General features: G+C 38.0%; 1 protein-coding gene across 1 annotated transcript; it reads right to left on the minus strand.

Moving 5' to 3' along the window:
• Positions 1-759: 759 nt before the first annotated feature.
• LOC148374134 (uncharacterized) lies at positions 760-17,996 on the minus strand. Its single transcript, XM_088320737.1, has 23 exons — positions 17,966-17,996; positions 16,494-16,532; positions 16,055-16,423; positions 15,845-15,976; positions 15,631-15,777; positions 15,434-15,559; positions 14,205-14,348; positions 13,979-14,125; positions 13,770-13,916; positions 13,645-13,682; positions 13,490-13,570; positions 12,055-12,084; positions 11,794-11,956; positions 11,609-11,722; positions 10,141-10,316; positions 9,871-10,062; positions 9,578-9,781; positions 7,986-8,227; positions 7,082-7,148; positions 6,915-7,006; positions 5,638-5,797; positions 3,779-3,844; positions 760-1,070 (listed from the first exon to the last, which is right to left on the minus strand). The coding sequence occupies exons 1-23, from the start codon at positions 17,994-17,996 to the stop codon at positions 999-1,001; spliced, it is 2,979 nt and encodes a 992-aa protein (XP_088176863.1). The 3' UTR covers positions 760-998.
• Between the last annotated feature and the right edge of the window lie 526 nt (positions 17,997-18,522).

An 18,522-nucleotide genomic window follows, 5' to 3' on the forward strand; every position in this document is an offset into this window, starting at 1 on the left:
CGAGAGTGGCCTACCAGTATGCCTAATTTGTGGAGAAAAACTGGCTATATTGAGAACCTCCCGATACCGGACAAACTCATATTTGAAACATGGAATGCCATCCCCGACACCTACACGAACATGAAGAAATATGCCTTTGGAGTCCTGTCGATCTTCGGATCCACATATGTATGTGAGCAGCTATTCTCCACCATGAACTGCATTAAAAACAAACACCGCTTACGGCTCACAGATGACAGCTTACAGTCCTGCGTAAAGATGAAAGTGACTTCGTACAGCCCCAATTTGCAGAAGCTGTGCGCAGAGGTTCAGGAGCAGAAGTCCCATTAACCAGGTAAAATAAATATTTATGCAGATATTTTGCAAATATTTAATTTTCATTGTTTAGTGACACAGTGCTTTTTCCCCCAATTTATTTTATATATTCAGGTCTAGGCTCCGCTGCATACTTTGAAAGCCCAAGGCGATATAAGGATGACGGCTCACGGATTTTTCCCTTTTGTTTTCTGCATGCACAATTTAAATTCAGCTTTTTGATTTATTCGAAAGAGACATTCAGACATTATTATTTTTTCAAGAATTCAAAATGTGTTCATTACATCGGAAAAATTTAATTTAATTTTCTCCGTAGCACTTCATAAGACATAACCACACTATAGTTGTTTATACAAAGTGTAAAGGTAAGAAAAAGCAATATATACAGTGTCATCTTCATTTTAGATAAGATAAATTGATATAAGGATGACGCCTCATGGCATTTTTCTGCTTTCATTTGCTACATGGACAATTTAAATTCAGCTTTTTTATTTATTTGAAAGAGACATTCATTGTTATTATTTTTCAAGAATTCAAAATGTGTTCATTAAATGAATAAAATGTAATTTTCTCTGTAGCACGTGGATTTCATAAGAAACATGCTGCGGTAAAGTAGTAGAATTTTTTTTTTTTTCATTTTAGATGTGCGGCTCCCAGTGTTTTCTTTTCCGTGGAAACCGGGTTCAAATGGCTCTTTCGGTGTCAAAGGTTGCCGACCGCTGGTCCAGGTCCTCAGACACTGACTGTGTCTCTTTCTGTAAAAAAAAGAAAAACGCTAACGCTAATTTTTTCAAATCTCATCATAAAGTAATGATATCTGAGGAAAATCTCTTCAATATCCAGCCATACATCCATTATCTGCACCACTTATCCTCAGTAGGGTCGCAGGGGTGCTGGAGCCCATCTCAGATATCTTTGGGCTGTGGGCAGGGGACACCCTGAACTGGTTGCCAGCCAGTTGCAGGGCACACAGAGACAGACCACTAATTCGCTTATTCACACCTAGGGACAATTTAGACCGGCCTATTAACATGACATGCATGTTTTTGGAATATGGGAGGAAACCGGAGTGCCCGAACGAAACGCACACAGGCACGAGGAGAACATGCAAATTCCGCACAGGAAGGCTGGTCGCTGGATTTGAATCTATGACCTCAGAACTGCGCAGCACACACGCTAACCCCTGCTTTGCCGTGCCGCCCACCTGAACAACTATATCGATTTCAATTTTTATTTTAAAAAGAAATCCTAGGTCGCCACCGTGTTTGTCTTGCAATTTGCTGCTATGCTTTGCTTTGTGGCACTTGTTTTCGTTCGCAATTGACAAGACAGTCCCATTTAGTGGTCAAATATTCAACATTGGGGCTTAAAAAACGAAGATTGAAATGAGCTCCACAAACATTTTCTTGATTATGTTTAATGAAAAACATAATTATGAAACAGGGAAGAGATGGCAACATTGCAACGTGTGTGATTGGTCAATACAATAGAAGAAGCCCTGATTCGTTCATTCTTTGCAAGATAGTATAAAGTGTCAGTATCCCTCTATAAACACTTGCGTTCATATTTCTTTCAGAAAATTTGTCTAATTGTCACTTAGGAACTAACAATTTTTGTTACATCTTAATATTCTTAAATAATTAATATGCATAAATTAGAGCCCCATTTTTGCTCATTTTAGGATTTTTTTTATGATCGTAGGTATATTTTTAAATTATTTTTCAAGTCATATGGGAAACTAGATATTTTCACAATAACAAGAAATCTACACAGAAAGTTAACAGTGGTATCCACCATGAGACAAGTAGTATTTGTAGACTGATTTTCTAAACTAACGCATTAATACTTTTATCAATATCACGTTATATCTTTAGTTACGTTATTTTAACAAAACAAAAAAAGTTAATGAATATGCATATATTTATTTCTCACTTCATGTATTACTTTCTTATTAAAAAATAGAAATTGTCCCACCAACTGTACGTTTAATAATTATTGTCATAAAAAAATATCAAATTAATTTATCAATTAGAAATAATCCAAATGTATCTATCAGTGGATGGGAAAAATAATAATAATTAAAAAACATCTAATTAAATATTACATTTCAATTACCAGTAACCAGCTAACTCACCTTTTACAGTAAATATAAAGTTGAAAATATAGTTAAACGATTAAAGAATACTTAAAGTGAGAAAAATTAAGGTATCTGCTAATGTATCTTCTTGTTGCTGTGATTTTTGCAATTTTGAGAAGTGATGCTGTGCCTCACCTTTCATAATGGAAATCTAAAATTAAAACTATATTCAATAATTATATTCATTTTATGTTTTAGTTTTTCAGTTTTATTTTTAAAATTTGGGGATTTTCTTTGCAAAATTGCTGATTTTCACACTATGTTATGAATATTATGAATAAAAGAAGTATATGACATAATACAGAGCTGAGCGTCTGCAGATGCGGAATATTAGCAAGATCACAGCAAGTCAAGCCATCCAGTACCGACGCTCCCATACTTACGAACATTCGAGTTACGACTAACGGTAGACACAAACATTCTTTTTGGGATGTCGAAAAATACTTGGACATTGCTGTAAGTTAGATTTTGTATTGTGCACCTTTTTCTGAGTACAGGACAGTGCTGTGTTGCTTCTTTCCGCCGTGTGGCGCTATGTGAGGACACCCAGCATCCACCCCAAAGAAATCCGCTTCATTTTCCTATTTGGTGTGTAAACATTCTATACTGTATCTCCAGGATGCTAAGAACCATGACATTTTTATTGTTTAATATCTCATACATCCATTCAACATGGTTGGTGTAAAGTGTGAAGAAGAGGCGATCCGTTTCTTTTGAAACAAAAGTGGAATAAGAAAGCTTGATGCGGTTGAGAAAATGGTTGGATTGCTTTTTTCGGCCACTTTACCACAGAGTAGTACCTCTTGAAGCGCATCTTCCAAAACTAAGTTAAACTTAACTTTATTTAACTTTATAGAGCATATTATTTCATGAAATGTTTATTTTTTAGTACAAAACAATACAGGTCACGTATACGATCCTTAAACATACGTATATAAACCTTAAAAATACAAAATATAGCACTGAAGCAACTTGTGAATAAATTCAAATGACTACTTTCGTAAGTAGGGCAGCGTCTGTAATTTTCCTTATTGCATGGATTTTTCCTTTTAAATGCAGGAATACCTATCTATTTATAATTGTATCCAAAAGAAGCAGTTGTAAGTTAAGGTTAGACTATATAACCTTTTTACTCTGCTACAGTTTGTATATTGTTTTCATGTTCTGCCAATGAAATGATTAAAAAATCTGTATGTTCATTTATTTGTCAATCTGACTGTACCTCACCCGAAAAGAACCTCACCGCACGTCACCGGTATTGAGCATTCTAATATAAAAGTTGCACAATGCAGGAAACATGAAAACCAAATAGAAAACACTCACCACAGAACCAGAACCACCTTCTTTCTTTTTAAACGAGCACGTAAACCATTTCTTGTACTCCTCTCGAACCTGCAAAATAAAAAGTAAATAAAGTAAGTGTGGGCAGCACGGCGGGGCAGTGGTTAGCGCATGTGCGGCTAGACCTAAGATTTATGGCCCGAGCCCGAACCCGAACCCGAGGCAATTTCGGGCCGGGTCGGGCCTGAAATGTCAGTCATACGGTCGGGTCGGGTCGGGTTCGGTCCTGCTTTTTTTTTTTTTTTTTTTTTTTTTTTTAAATTAATTAATAATTATAAATATATGTTCATTAAAAATATATACTTAAACTATGTATGGATACTAGACCAAAGAATATAGTAAATCAAATAAATATTATTTGTGTACAATTAGTTGTGATTGCGGAAATCATAGCGTACAGTGACGTTGGTGACTTTTCCATCCGCATTAACAAACGCATTTTGTAAAATACGATCGCGCTTTATTGTTTAAATAAACGCGTTATATAGACTAGAATCTCCCAATTATTATAATTAGCTCGCTTTATTTTGTTTTAAAGCGTATTATATAGAATACGATCGCTTTTGTCGGAAGCGTACATTGACGTTGGTGACATTTTCATCCGCGTTAAAAAACGCAATCTGTAGAATACGATCGCGCTTTATTGTTTAAATAAACGCGTTATATAGACTAGGATCTCCCAATTGTTATAATTAGCTCGCTTTATTGTTTTAATAAGCGTTTTATATAGAATACGATCGCTTTTGTCGGAAGCGTACATTGACGTTGGTGACATTTTCATCCGCGTTAAAAAACGCAATTTGCAGAATAAAATCACGCTTTATTGTTTAAATAAACGCGTTATATAGACTAGGATCTCCCAATTATTATAATTAGCTCGCTTTATTGTTTTAATAAGCGTTTTATATAGAATACGATCAGGGGGGGGGGGAATTTGCATAGGAGTCGGAAAAGGGCACAACACGTCAACACCCACTCAATGAAAGTGCTGCGCTAAAATCTTAAGGACGTACTACTACTGCTGCTGTGGATTATGGCCCAATGATCAAGTCGTCAAAATGACGGACGCCCTTAAATGTTTTCGCTACCTCAAAAAAAAAAACCCGTCAATGACAGATTGTCGCTTAATGTAACATCTGCAGTGCAGACACAGAAATATAAAAGATGTAAATGTTTATACAGTTTTATTTAACTTAGGCCTAGATGTTGTAACAAAAGGCAGAGTTTAATTTGTTATCATAAATCACCCCTCCTTATAAATAAAATATGTAATTTCGGGCCCCCTCGGGCCGGGCCAGCAAATCCAGTTAATTAGTCGGGCTCGGTCCGGGTCGGGTTTAATACCCCTCGGGCCTGCGTCGGGCTCGGGTGCTTTTTTTTGGCCCGATCTTACCTCTATGTGCGGCACAGTTCATGTCATGGGAACCTCCTGCGTGGGTTCAAATCCAGCTCCAGACTTCCTGTGCGGAGTTTGTATGTTCTCCCCGTGCTTGCGTGGGTTTCCTCCGGGCACTCCGGTTTCCTCCCACATTCCAAAAACATGCATATCAGGTGAATTGGCCGGTCCAAATTGTCCCTAGGTGTGAATGAGCGAGTGAGTTGTCTGTCCCTGTGTGCCATGCGATTGGCTGGCAAACAGTTCAGGATGTCCCCTGCCCACTGCCAGATGATTGCTGGGATGGGCTCCAGCACCCCCGCGACCCTACTGAGGATAAGCGGTGCAGCTGATGAGATGAGATAAAATAAGTGTTCTGTAATTCTCCAAAGATTTACATAACCACACTCGAGCGTTGGCCCCAATTCTGCCATGTGATGTGTGTTCGATGTAATTACTTGAGTCTGACCTCTTTGTTGAGCACACAGTGAACAATGTAGAGGACAGTTCCCTGCTGAGAGTTGAGTAGTATGAAGAGGACGTGAAAGAACAGATTGCTCTGATACAGTCCAATAATCCAGGTACAGCCCAATATGACAAACTGGGTCACAATTTTGAAAATAATCAACCTGCGAAGACAAATAAACCTCTTTTTAAGAAAATTACAGAATACCGAAAAATCTAACTATTATTATTTGAAGCAATGAGGTGCAGTGAGGTTCGTTTCTAGTGAGGTAGATTTATGAATAAACCTATATCTTTTGACTGGCAGAGCAAGAAAGCAGTACATAAACTGTTGCATTTATTGTCTATGCGCTAGTTCTTCTGAATAGAAGCATCGAAGGATAGCCAATCCTCCATTAAATAAATAAAAAATAATAAATGTTTATTGAAGGTATTGTTGGATACATTAATCAAAACATGACACAAAAAAACTAATGCTGAGAGTGAGCATGGCCAAATATGGTCACCTTACGCCCCCTCCCCTAAGAAAATGTGACAAATCTATTTCTGCCAACCTTTGCTTAAAGGTTTGCACCGTATTTGCACTAATAACCCGGTCAGGCAAAAAATTCCAAATTTTTGGTATCCTGAAAGAAATAAAGTTTCCATGCAAGTTGCTGGTAGGTCTAGGCACCTGAAACTTATATCTGTGACCATTATAAAAAGAAGTCCATGCAATGACCAAAAAAATATTGGATGTATCAACCTGCTGATCGTTTGCTAACACTTTCAATGATTCTGATGTTTGGGGCTGAGATATGCACCAAATCATAATCCTTGTTATGACTTTCCCCCTCTGCAATAAGGCAGGAGAATTGCATGGCTCACACGGGCATCTGTAGTTGCTCAGGCGTTTATATTTGTAATATTCATTATATAGTGTAAAGATTCTGTGATTTTCAAAATAAAAACTCAAAAAATTGTGATGTTGGATGAGAAAGAACTTTAACACTGAATGAATATAAGAATTTGATACATTTTCAATTTTATATCTATGATTATGACATGTGGGGCACAGCCTCTGCACATCATAGCTTTGAAGTGTGCCTCGTGCAGATTATAAATGAATGCTTTCTGTTTTTTAAAACAATAATCGAATTGTTTGCTGCATTCAGTTCAGTGAAGTGTCTATTTGCAGTGCACATAAATGCCAAAAAAAGACCAACTTTTGTTATTGTGGGAAAATATTAAGTGAATGTGATCACTGACCTGCTACAACAGGGAAAGACACAAAATACTGACCTTGTGTCTCTGGATTGCGATACGTCGCTTCTCATGTTGGCCAAGGTGGGTCTCAGACTCCATAAAGTTGCACAGAACAGGATGATGTTAAGCTAGCACCCACAGAGAGTTTAAAGTTAGAAAAGTATTTTCGTTTCAGCTGTGTTTTGATTCAACTTCCTACTCACTGCAAGGAGGGTAATGACAGGTCCTGAAACAGCCCAGTGGAAGTTACGTTTCTGTGACAGCCAGCATCTGAAATTCATCCGAGTATTAGCATTTCTTTTCTTGCTTGCCATTATTACACACTACAGTAATCTCTTGTTTTTCACGGGGTTTACGTTCCAAAAAATCATGCGACAGTTAAAACGCACAAAGTAGAAAACATTTAGATATCAGTTACACATGGTGTACAAGACTAAGAAAATGACTATAGATCTACAAACAGACCCACACAGGACACAGAATTTGATCTAGCGTTGGTGAGCTACAAGCTCAGCAGGGGTAGCTTGTCAGAGTTGTTACGTAGCCTAGCAGCTATTGCCTTCTCTCCCAATGCCAACTCAGTATCTTTCTGAACCAGATAACAAATCACACAGCACCCGTTGGTGATAAGCATTTATTTTTTGCGCTCTTCTGACTTCATTCAGAGTCCACTTTTAATTGATGATGTTCCTTCCAATGTAACGAACTGCTAAAATCCCTGCTGTAGCCGTGTTAAGCAGTTTGTTTTTGGGGGGTGGACCTATTGACTTGTGTGCCCATACCACCCCGGCTCTTTGAGTGACAGCATTCACAAGCCTATTACAGTTGCTCTCACAGACCACAGACAGTCACGCCACCCGAACACACACACACACACACACACACACACACACACACACAAACCCCCCCCCCATATTCCCGTGATAGCATTTGCTGTGTACTGCAGAACACAATGCAGAAAATATTGATATCAATGACAATAAAGACAATTCACTTCAAAATCCACAAAGTATGGACAACCCTAAAAGTAAACCACCATTGATCGAGGGATTACCGCATTATGGAAAACACAAACAAGCCTTCATGCTTCTGTGTTGTGCAACTCACTCATCTGAACTCGTGGCTCCGTATCCATCAGAGTACACCAGTGCGGAAACCCCCACAATCAGGAACGGGACCCCATAGCCGATAAGGCAGAGCAGGAGCCTGGGAAGGCCGTCTCTCTGGATCACCTGCACTCTGGAGAGCTTCTGGACCAGTAGGTGAAGTTGTAAGGCCTCTAACAGCATCCACACAAAGCTTGCAACTACTGAGAAGTGGAGGATCCCAGCTATGACAGTGCATGCCAGCTGTGGAGGCAGCAGAAATTTTCATCAGGATGTCATTAAAATATTGTTCATTGTACACCAAGTCAAGGTGTAGCAAAAATCAGTTTGAATTTGAGAAATCATATCTTCAGAAGAGACATATGCAGTGAATCAACCTTTTTGAACTTGTAGCTAATGCCAAATTATCCCCAATATCACAATAAACTTGGTAATTTGCTCAAATCACCTGTTAGTATTCCAGCGCAATTTTTGTGCTAAAACTACTGACTGTGGGGCTGGGAACAGGTAATGGTAATCAACATAAATCTGAATATAATTACTTAATTATGAGCCATATTCCAGTTTTAAGGGGGTTGCGCCTAATTTTGCAACCACCTCCTACTTAAGTTGTTCATTGATAATTTTGCCCTTCAAAACATTTGTAAAATTGATGTAAACAGATGTATGTCACTATTTTCGGGTATGTTCTACACTACATTATTTCAGACTAAAATATTAAGTACTCTTAAAGGTTAAAGGGGCATAAGGAAGAACACAAACCACAATGATTCAAAGTGATCAAACTCATCATTTTTTGGTCCTGTTTTTTACCAGCCTTTCACAAGGCTTTTGAATTTGTGGGGTAGCCATAGCAGCAAAATGGCAGACACTCATGCAGCAAGATGGTGTACAATTGATTCAGCTCCCTCTAAATGAACAATATGTCATGTAAAATGAATGCAAATGTCTATGTGAAAGTTCAGCTGTGTTGGTTTTGTATTAAGAAATAAAAAAACTTTAATAAATTATGTTTTTTACCACTAATAGGCGCTAACTAATTTACATTTAAATACTTAAAATACAATTATTAAATTGCAATTTCCTATTGATTTATTTACAGGTTCCAGATTGTTGATTAGCCACTAGAAGGCAGTGGTATTGGCTATTATTGCATTTACTAGTCAAAAAGGTTGGTATATGCACTGAAACATTTACTTGTTAACCCCACTCATTTAATGTTTCCTGTATTTGGACGAAGTGATTGTAAAATAACTATTAACAACTGATACTTAACCAAGATGCCGGCATGCATGGGTGCATTGACTTATCGCTATCTAGCTTGTGTTTTACCTCTTACTTTTACGATGCACTATTTTTCATTGCACTATTGTGACATGCGTTTACAACGTGGGCCAATCTCCAAGCACTACCTTATATGTGCATCTTTATCCCGACATTCTTTAATTTTTCTCTTGTAAAACTTGTTTATGTGATTATCCTGAAGTGCCATGTCTAATCTCATTGTAAACATTTCTTCACTGCGTTGATATCAATGACAATTCTAACAAACAATCATTTGCATATGGTAGTAACAACTGGCTTTTGACGTACCTCCTCTTGAATGTAACTATCATTCCACAACAGCAACAGATGAGAGAGGGACAAGTTAAGACACAGGTGAAGACGTGCTGTGTTGTTGATTTTGGGGTTCCAGCTACACAGCAAAAAGGTGAGGATGGCCAAAACAAAGAAGAAGAGTCCCACTATCACACATATCCGGTTAAGCCACTCTAAAAAATCATCCTCTGCTGGAGGCTGCCACAAAGTATGAACACCAGGTCAGAACTTCTCAAATGTCCATTTTGTTGTTAATGGTTGATAACAGACTGAGTATACCATAATACCTCAGCAATTTGTAGAATGAGCGCAAATGTGGAGAGATGAGAGCAGCTGCACACTGTGAAATTTTCATTCGAGTGTGCGACCCAGCATCCGTCCACCGACCAGCTCTTGGTCTCTCGAGCTTCTTTCATTCCTTTCTCTCCTGTGTCATCCTTCCAGTACACACAAGTCACCATGCCAGATTCAGGTAGTTTCTGTTGGAATGAGAGGTGCAATGTCTACAAAATGCAAGTCTGTGTCAGGATTTGCTTCCAACAAAAAAGAAACAAAACCCTCTTGTGTTGAATGGTAAAGTTGACCGGCTCAGTGAGATTGGTGTGGTTGACTGAAGGTAAAACTGCCGTAATGACATCCGAGTACATTTCCGTCTTGTTCTCGCTCTCAAAATAACGATGACTGAGAAGATCCTCAATACCCGTGAGGATCATAAAAGCAACAGCAGTTGAGCCTGGAGACACCATAACAAAGACAATAACGCTGTTTGTTTATTCCGAGTCATTTTAGCTCGGGGGACACGACACAAAAAAGAAATACTTACGAGGGTTGGACGAGTGAATTAATTACATAAAAAGCGTGCCTATGGTGGAGGATTGGGGGTCTTTTCGGAGGATCAAACAGGTGTTTTTTTTCTCCATATTGATCTTACTTCATTAAGAATTCTTGGAATGTATATCAATTGTGCGTTTGTAAAAAAAAAAGGCTAAACAACAATTGAATACATGTCCAGTACAATTTATTCAACTCAGGGAAATGTATGCAGACTAGAAGGCCAAAAATAGCAAACAGAAACTAACTTCAATGATTGATTTAATAATTTTAAAATGGTAAAATGGTAAATGGTCTGCATTTATATAGCACTTTTCAAGTCAATGAAGACCACCCAAAGCGCTTACAATGTGTTTCACACTTAAAGGTTTATTTGCTTTTTTTTTTTTTTTTTTAGGAAAACGTTTACCTGAATTTGGGTGCTTTGCTATTAAATTTTATATCTATCATAGAAAGGAGCAAGGGAGTCCTTAAATTTCTGCAAAGACAGACAGGTACCATTTCTTTTCGATTCGTATTTTTCGTATTGCCCTAAACCAGAGGTTCCCAAAGTGGGTGGTACCGCCCCCCTGGGGGCGTCGGAGAGATCTGGAGGGGCAGTGAGGAAGAAGTTCAAACGTTTGATGATTTGTATACAACACGTGCAGCAGGACGAGTCAGTGGACTGTGTGATGAACGAAGAAACATTCTATACTGTCTATGTCTATACTATCTTCAAATCTTTGACATTTTTATTGTATAATATCTCATGCATCCATTTAATACCGGCGGTCTATAGTGTAAAGAAGAGGCGAGCCATATTTTTTTAAATGAAAGTGGAATAAGAAAACTTGACGTGGTTAAGAAAATAGCCGGAACGCTTTTTTTATGCCACTTTTTACCACGGCGCAGGACCTCTTGAAGCGCATCTTCCAAAATTAAGTTAAACTTAACTCCATTTATCTTTATAGAGCATATTATTTTATGAAAATAAGCAACTTACAAACAAATTCAACTTACGAACGATCGTCGGAACTCATTCGTAAGTAGGGCAGCATTTGTATTTCTCTTGCGCATCTCTCAGCATTGTCTCACAGGCCACACAAAATGAAGCGGCGGGCCACGTTTGGCTCGCGGGCCATGAGTTTGACACCGGTGGTTCATTTGGTGAAGAGCAAATATATCAAAATATGTTAATTGCCTGTTCAATCTCACCATTGTTGTTTTTTGCCAGACTTTCCAAGTTAATGTCCATAAAGTTTTCATTTACTGAGAGATGAAAGTCTCTTTCATGAAGACTTCCGGGCCCAGTCGTCTCAAGTGTTAACGCTAGCACACACAAATTTCCCAATAGATTAGTTCCATGAAGTAATCGCAGTATTTTCAGTGTTATTTCTCACCCACTGTTGAACTGTTCAAGTTTGTCTTGGTTTCATTCTGGCCTGGCGACACCATAGCGCTCACAAGATGGTCTGAGATAGCCAGGATCTTACTTCCTAACTCGCCGTCATCGTCACTGCTCACCTTGAGTTCCTTGGCCTTCGGTCCGACACCAGACACTTCCTTTATTGCACGTTTTATGCAACCGATAGTTGATGTTGAAAGATGTTGGTGTCCAGAACATAAATGAAACGTGTTTCTTTGAGGAACTTGACACCTACCATAGATGCTGAGAAGCTGTTTTCCACTGTCTAAGAAATGAAAATACATTTGCATTAATGCCATTAAGTTGTCAGACATAAACTAGAAAATAAATGAAATGATCTGCATTTATATAACGCTTTTCAAGTCAATGACTTCCCAAAGCGCTTTCCCAATAGCAGCCTTGTATTGCAGCCATGTAAGACTAACCTGCTTATTGGGGGTATTAGGGGTTCAGTGTCTTACCCAAGGACACTTCGACATGTAACACGGACGAGCCGGGATTTGAACTGGGATCCCTTGATCCCAAGACGAGCGCTCTACATCCTGAGCTACTGCTGCCCCAATGTATTCCAATGAATGCTTATGGGGCACTGAAAAATGTCCTGTCTGAAAATGTAGTAAACATATTCTCAAGAAAACAATTTTCTTAGCATTAGCAGGTGCTTTTGCCCATTTTGAAAACATTCATGTTATGTCATATTATCAAATGTAAGTACATTATTATAACACAACAAACACATTAGACAATACAGTGCCATCTTGTGCTCAAGTACGGTACCTTTAAAGCAGACCTGGGCACTCCGGTCCTGGAGGGCCGCATGTTCTGCATGATTTTTGAGGTTTCTCTGATCCAATACAGGTGATTCCAATCACCAGTATCGTTAACGAGCACTTACTAGCTTGCTAACGAGGTTATAATTTGTATCACCTGAGTTAAAAAAGAGCAAACTTCAAAATCTGGCAGGACGTGCGGCCCTCCAGGACCGGAGTGCCCAGGTCTGCTTTAAAGGGACACTCTGTAATATTTAACCACCAACTGTTGATGTATTGTGTAGTGCAGGGGTCTCCAACATGGCGTCCGTGGGTGCCCCCTAAGGAAAGCTGAGGTCCTCGCGGACCTGTTCTGAAAATAGCTCACCAGTGCTGGGGTGTTGTGACGTTCTATAAAATGTGTGTTTTTTGTGGTTGATTGATTCTATTTCACCCCACTTCCAGTAATTAACATGGTAATAACGTAGTGACAAAATAATAATAACATCATAAATTGTTATTTTAGAAAGGTATACCAACACAGAGGCAACAGAAAACAAGTGCTACAAAGAAGCAGGAAGAATACAACCTACGGTGACTCAAAGTGACAAAAAAACACAATGCCAGTGAAACGAGAAAAGACGATAAGTATAAAATTTAGTTTGTTAGTCTTATTTTACGTTTTGGTACAAAAAACAATTAAAGATACACTAGTTAATAAATAACGAAAACAAAAGGAAAATAAAGTAAAATAAGAACAATAAAACTTAAAATAAGAAAATAATCTTCTAGTGAATTGTGGCGGTTTTCTGGAGTTTTTTGTTTGTTTTTTTGGGGGGCAGTCCGTCACCAAGTTTAATAAACCTCCAAAAAGATGACGACTCATTTCATAGTAATTGTAAAGATGCAAAAAACACTTACCGGTATTGGTAAAATGATATTTGTGTTGTTTAAGAGTTGTTGGTCCATGTCGTCGAGAAACGCTCTCTCTTTTGTCTGACCCTGCAGCAAACACAAGCATCTCATACAGAATATATGACCTACCCGTATTCAGAATATGTTTTAATCTCACTTACCTTTCGAGGTGTTATCTCATTTAGAATATCCTTTAGACCTGTGAAATCATATACAGTAAATCACTGGAATTCCAATCCTTTGACGCACATGTCATCATGAGACCGTAATGTCATTTTAAACATACTTCTGCAGAAGGAGACTCCAACTATCCATATAATCCCAGTTGAAGGGTAAAAGCTGTCAGGACAGGAACAATAGAATGTGCCCGGTGCATTACTACACAAAGTCTGTTTACCGCATATGTCAGTCATTTCTCTGCATTCGTCTATATCTATTCAAAGAAACAGGATTATTAGGTGTTTGCCAAGCACGGGCACATTTAACAAGTACTACCTGTGCAAGGATTGGCATTGCTGGCGATCACATCCGGGCTGTTCAGCCTGTAACCATGAAAACAGGTGCAAACATATGAGCCCACTGAGTTTGTGCAGTTAGCATCCGGACCGCAGATTGTGGCCTCTTCCTCACACTCGTCAAGATCTGCCATGCAGAAGTCAAAGTAAGATATGTTCCCAAATTGAAAATGTGAAATTGTGGATCCCACTTGCAATGAGTTTACCAATACAGATGTTCTTTTCACTTGGTGGCTGCACCTCTTCTGTTGCAGAGAAGCCCACTTGACACACGCAGGTATAGAGGCCAGGTGTGTTGATACATTCAGAATTCGGACCACAGAGTGCAGAGTCCAAGCATTCATCAATATCTGACAATTAATTAGGAATAAAAATAAACTGTGAGGAAGGAATAGTCTATTGCCACTCAATAGACCTTAAAACATTTTTCTATGTATTAGTTTTATTTTGTTTTGAATGTTGGACACCTGCAAAGAAGATGGCACAGGATGACAGTTTGTTATTTTGACTATTATACCTCAGTGTTGTCAATTGTTTTAACTAAGATGCGAATTTTACATCGTTGTCTACCCTTTAAAGTAGATCTGCTTTTGTAACCTATGAGATTTAATAACAAATATTTGGCTCAGATAAAGGCTTTTAGAATAGGTTGAAATTAATTTTGTGCGGTTTGGGTTAGTCTCCCTGCAAGTTCAAAATCCAATTATTCTTCTTTCCCTATTTTGAATGTCTTCTAAACTTATTTTATCACTCTGAGAAAAATGAAATGTTGAATTACTACTGCTATGGGTGTCTAAAATTTACAATTGCATACTACAGTATATTGTAGTATTACAGGGATAATTTACTGTTTATCATTAAAGTATTGTTATTATTACTATTGTGACTATTTGTATCTTTGTTTTGTATCATTACCATATTATGTCAAATTATGATTAAAATACCTTCAAGTTAATTGTATTTATCTATTTTTACATGTGATGCAGAAAAAATATAAACATGTTATCTAACAGTCCTTTAAAATATAGCAGTATATGGTTGTTTTTGCTCATTTTTGTCTAAAATGTGAAAAAATAATAGCTAATAGATGTAAATATAAATGTAAATGGTCTGCATTTATATAGCGCTTTTCAAGTCAATGAGACCTCCCAACGCGCTTTACAATGTGCGCCACACTATTTCCTTTTACACACTAACTGATAACAGTTTCAGCCATGCAAGGCAACGACCTGCTATCGGGGGCATTAGGGATTCAGTGTCTTGCCCAAGAACACTTCTACATATAACACGGAGGAGCCAGGAATCGCTAACCAGTGGGTCAAACATCATTTTAATCGGTTACCCATGCTAAATATATTTGGAGCTAAAAAAGGCAGTCTGACAAGGAGAAAAATTGTGAATATAAAACTAAATGGGGAAATGAATACAATTTTACCTTGGCAAATAGGAGTGGCATTTCTTATATCTTGGTAACCTTCGTTGCATTGACATTGAAAAGTTCCTGCCTCATTCGAACATGTCCCATCAGCACCACAAACGTCTTCAAGACACTCATCAATATCTTGCAGAGAGGGAGGAGACCATGGAGCACTTCTCACCGGAGTATGTCAATAAATCATTTGCAATTTTTACCTATACACGCATTTTGTATTCCAGGTGGTTGGTTTGGATTTGTCCCATTGTAACCATCTTGGCAGGTACAAGTGTATGATCCAATTGTGTTATTACAATCAGCATTATATCCACAAACACTTAGACTCGCTGCGCACTCATCAATATCTGTTCAAAGATATATATACACATCCCATGTATATGTGAACACAAATTTTACCAGTGAAGAACTTACCAGTGCATCCATAGGAATCGCCTGTGGGCAGATGGCTGGGCGGTATTTCATACCCTCTTACACAAATGCATCCTCCATTACTGTTGCAGTTGGAAAGTGGTCCACAAGAATTGTTTCTACAAATGGTATGGTCTGGAAATACAAATATGCAAAGGCTCAGATTAACCCAATTTCCAAAATAATGAACTCATTCCTACTTTACTGTCTTACAAGTTGTATAGCCTGACGGGTAGAGTGCGTGACTGGTTGGCCTATATATGTAGAATTCTCCTGGACAGAGTATCACCTCTATTACAATGCTATGAGTCTCACACCCTCTTTCATTAACGTATGCGGATCCCGTGGATGCCGTTGCGGATTCCTCGGACGGATATGTAAAGGGGAAATGGATAGTGCTTTGGAAGCCACCTGCATGTCCTGTGATGCAGTAATCTGTTATTCTGTCACCACCGATCCCAGTAAAGCGTGACCACTGACTAGTAAGGTGACCATCATCAAATGAGTAGCCACTGAAGGAAGTAGACACGAAGGCGAAGTTGCGAGATGGTTCCGTAATGTTGATGTAGCTATCACATGAACCTGTGAAAGAACGTAAGACATTAAGATGGCAACGTTTATTGTGGAAAATGCAACATGTTTTTTGACCTACCAGGAGGGAAAACACAATGTCCAAGGACAAAGTACGATCCTTGGAGAAAGAAAAACTGATTATTTAAGAGCTTTGGTGTCATAAGAAGAACAAAAAACATTTCTTTATAAATGCTCAATGAACAAAAACATTGATGTCTAATTTTAAACACATTAAAATCCAAATGTGGTAGACCACCTTAGTTCTCCATACTTGCTGCTGTTTAGTTCATACTGTTTGTAGTTTTACAGAGTAATATGATTATAAGAAAGTTATTTTGTATTTTTAGATTTGTTTCTTCAAATCTAAAAGGTTTTCAATTTTGCACTTCAAAACACAAATTATTTTTTTCTCATTTCAATTTATTTTGATGATTTAATCACCAAGACCAGGAATGGTCTTGGGTGGTAGGGCGCTTGCTCAAGGTTTGGAATTGGGGGGTTTGGTCACCTAATGACTCCCAACACAGCAGTTCGGTCTAAAATGGCGGCGCCCTGTTTGGCTGCGGCTGCATCGGCTCGCTACAGTTTAACGGTACGGGTCAGGTGTATCGACATTTCGTTCTGTGTGCATTGTTAAAAAAAATGACAATAAAAAATTAAATTCTATTCCCAAAAAAAAATTCTATTTGTTTACTCCCAACACCAGAGGTCTCAAAGTCAAATGGATTGAAGGGCTGAATAAAATGTTAAGCTCCAAGCCGAGGCTGAAATGTTGATACCAATTAAAATGTGTGTGTATATATATATATATATATATATATATATATATATATATATATATATATATATATATATATACCTGTAGTCTAGTGAGCCTGAGTGAACCTGCTAAAAAGCAAACAAACGTATACCAATATGATCAGATAAATGAAGTAGTAATTTTCAATATTTATCAGGCACAAAAGACCAGTTCCCTTTAAAAGTGGGCTAAAATCACTTCTAAGAAAAAAAAATAATAGCAATTTTCTATCATTCACCAAATAACAATAAAATAAAGTACAAAGAGACACAACAACCACACGACGATTCCTGGTGTATGAAACAATAATAAGATCTTCTCAGGAGATGAAGAAAACCTTCTCAAGGGGCCACATTTGTCCCGCGGGCCTTGACTTTGACGTTTATGCCCAACCCTCTTTTAAGGCATCAATATTATATTAAATGTAAGTGAATACAATATTTTTAAATGTATGTCAAATTGTATTAAACTACTTGATTTGAATTTGAATTGATTCAATAAATCGTTACCAAGCTCAAATTGTGTTTTCTGTTTGTGGATACTTAAGTTTTTTAACACAAACTGACTGAAATGATCCTATTTTTAAACTTTTTGTCCTCCGTTTTCATAGCAAAACCCTCACAAATGTCATAAAACAGTGCAGCGTGCTGCCTTCATTCACTTTGGGTGCCCTTAAGCAATATGCGAATAAAACGATATGTAAACCGGAACAAATATTAGTAACATCAGCAATTGCACCTTAATGAACTCACCTAAGAGACACATCAAAGTGAGGTTTTTCATGATGATCGAAAGGTTTCGGACAGCTCTGAAGCTCAAAAGTGCAAGATATATTATCTTAGCTGTCAACGGCTGTGTTCTCGGTATCTTGTCCTGATGCAAAAAGCAATGCAAATAACTGCTTGTGATTCAAGACAGAGAAGTAAGAGGCAAAAGAAGTATTGGTTTTGGTCATGATTGAGGTTTATTTCTATTCAGTTTAATTTGGGAGGGTCAAAAAGTCAAAATTCAGGGAGGTAGGATGGCAAAGCGGCAGTGTCATAATATTTTTAAAGAAATTAACTATTTTAAAAAAAAGAGGTGGCTAGATTTCAAGTGGGAATCTGAAACAAAAGAGAAAAACAAACACATGCAAACTCCTGGGACATTGAGGAATACCTGAATGAGACACGGACAGCTTGAAGGAGCCGGTTGACACATGACAAAAGACATATTGTAAATTTCAACTTTGGCAGACTTTGACCAATTCTTAAACTTGGCCCCGAGAAGTTTCATTTGACAGGAAATGGTTGCTTCTTATCTGTACACG

The sequence above is a fragment of the Urocampus carinirostris genome, chromosome 1 (genome assembly GCF_059441175.1).
Source record: "Urocampus carinirostris isolate Australia breed hairy pipefish chromosome 1, RoL_Ucar_1.0, whole genome shotgun sequence".
NCBI classification, from domain to species: Eukaryota; Metazoa; Chordata; class Actinopteri; order Syngnathiformes; family Syngnathidae; genus Urocampus; species Urocampus carinirostris.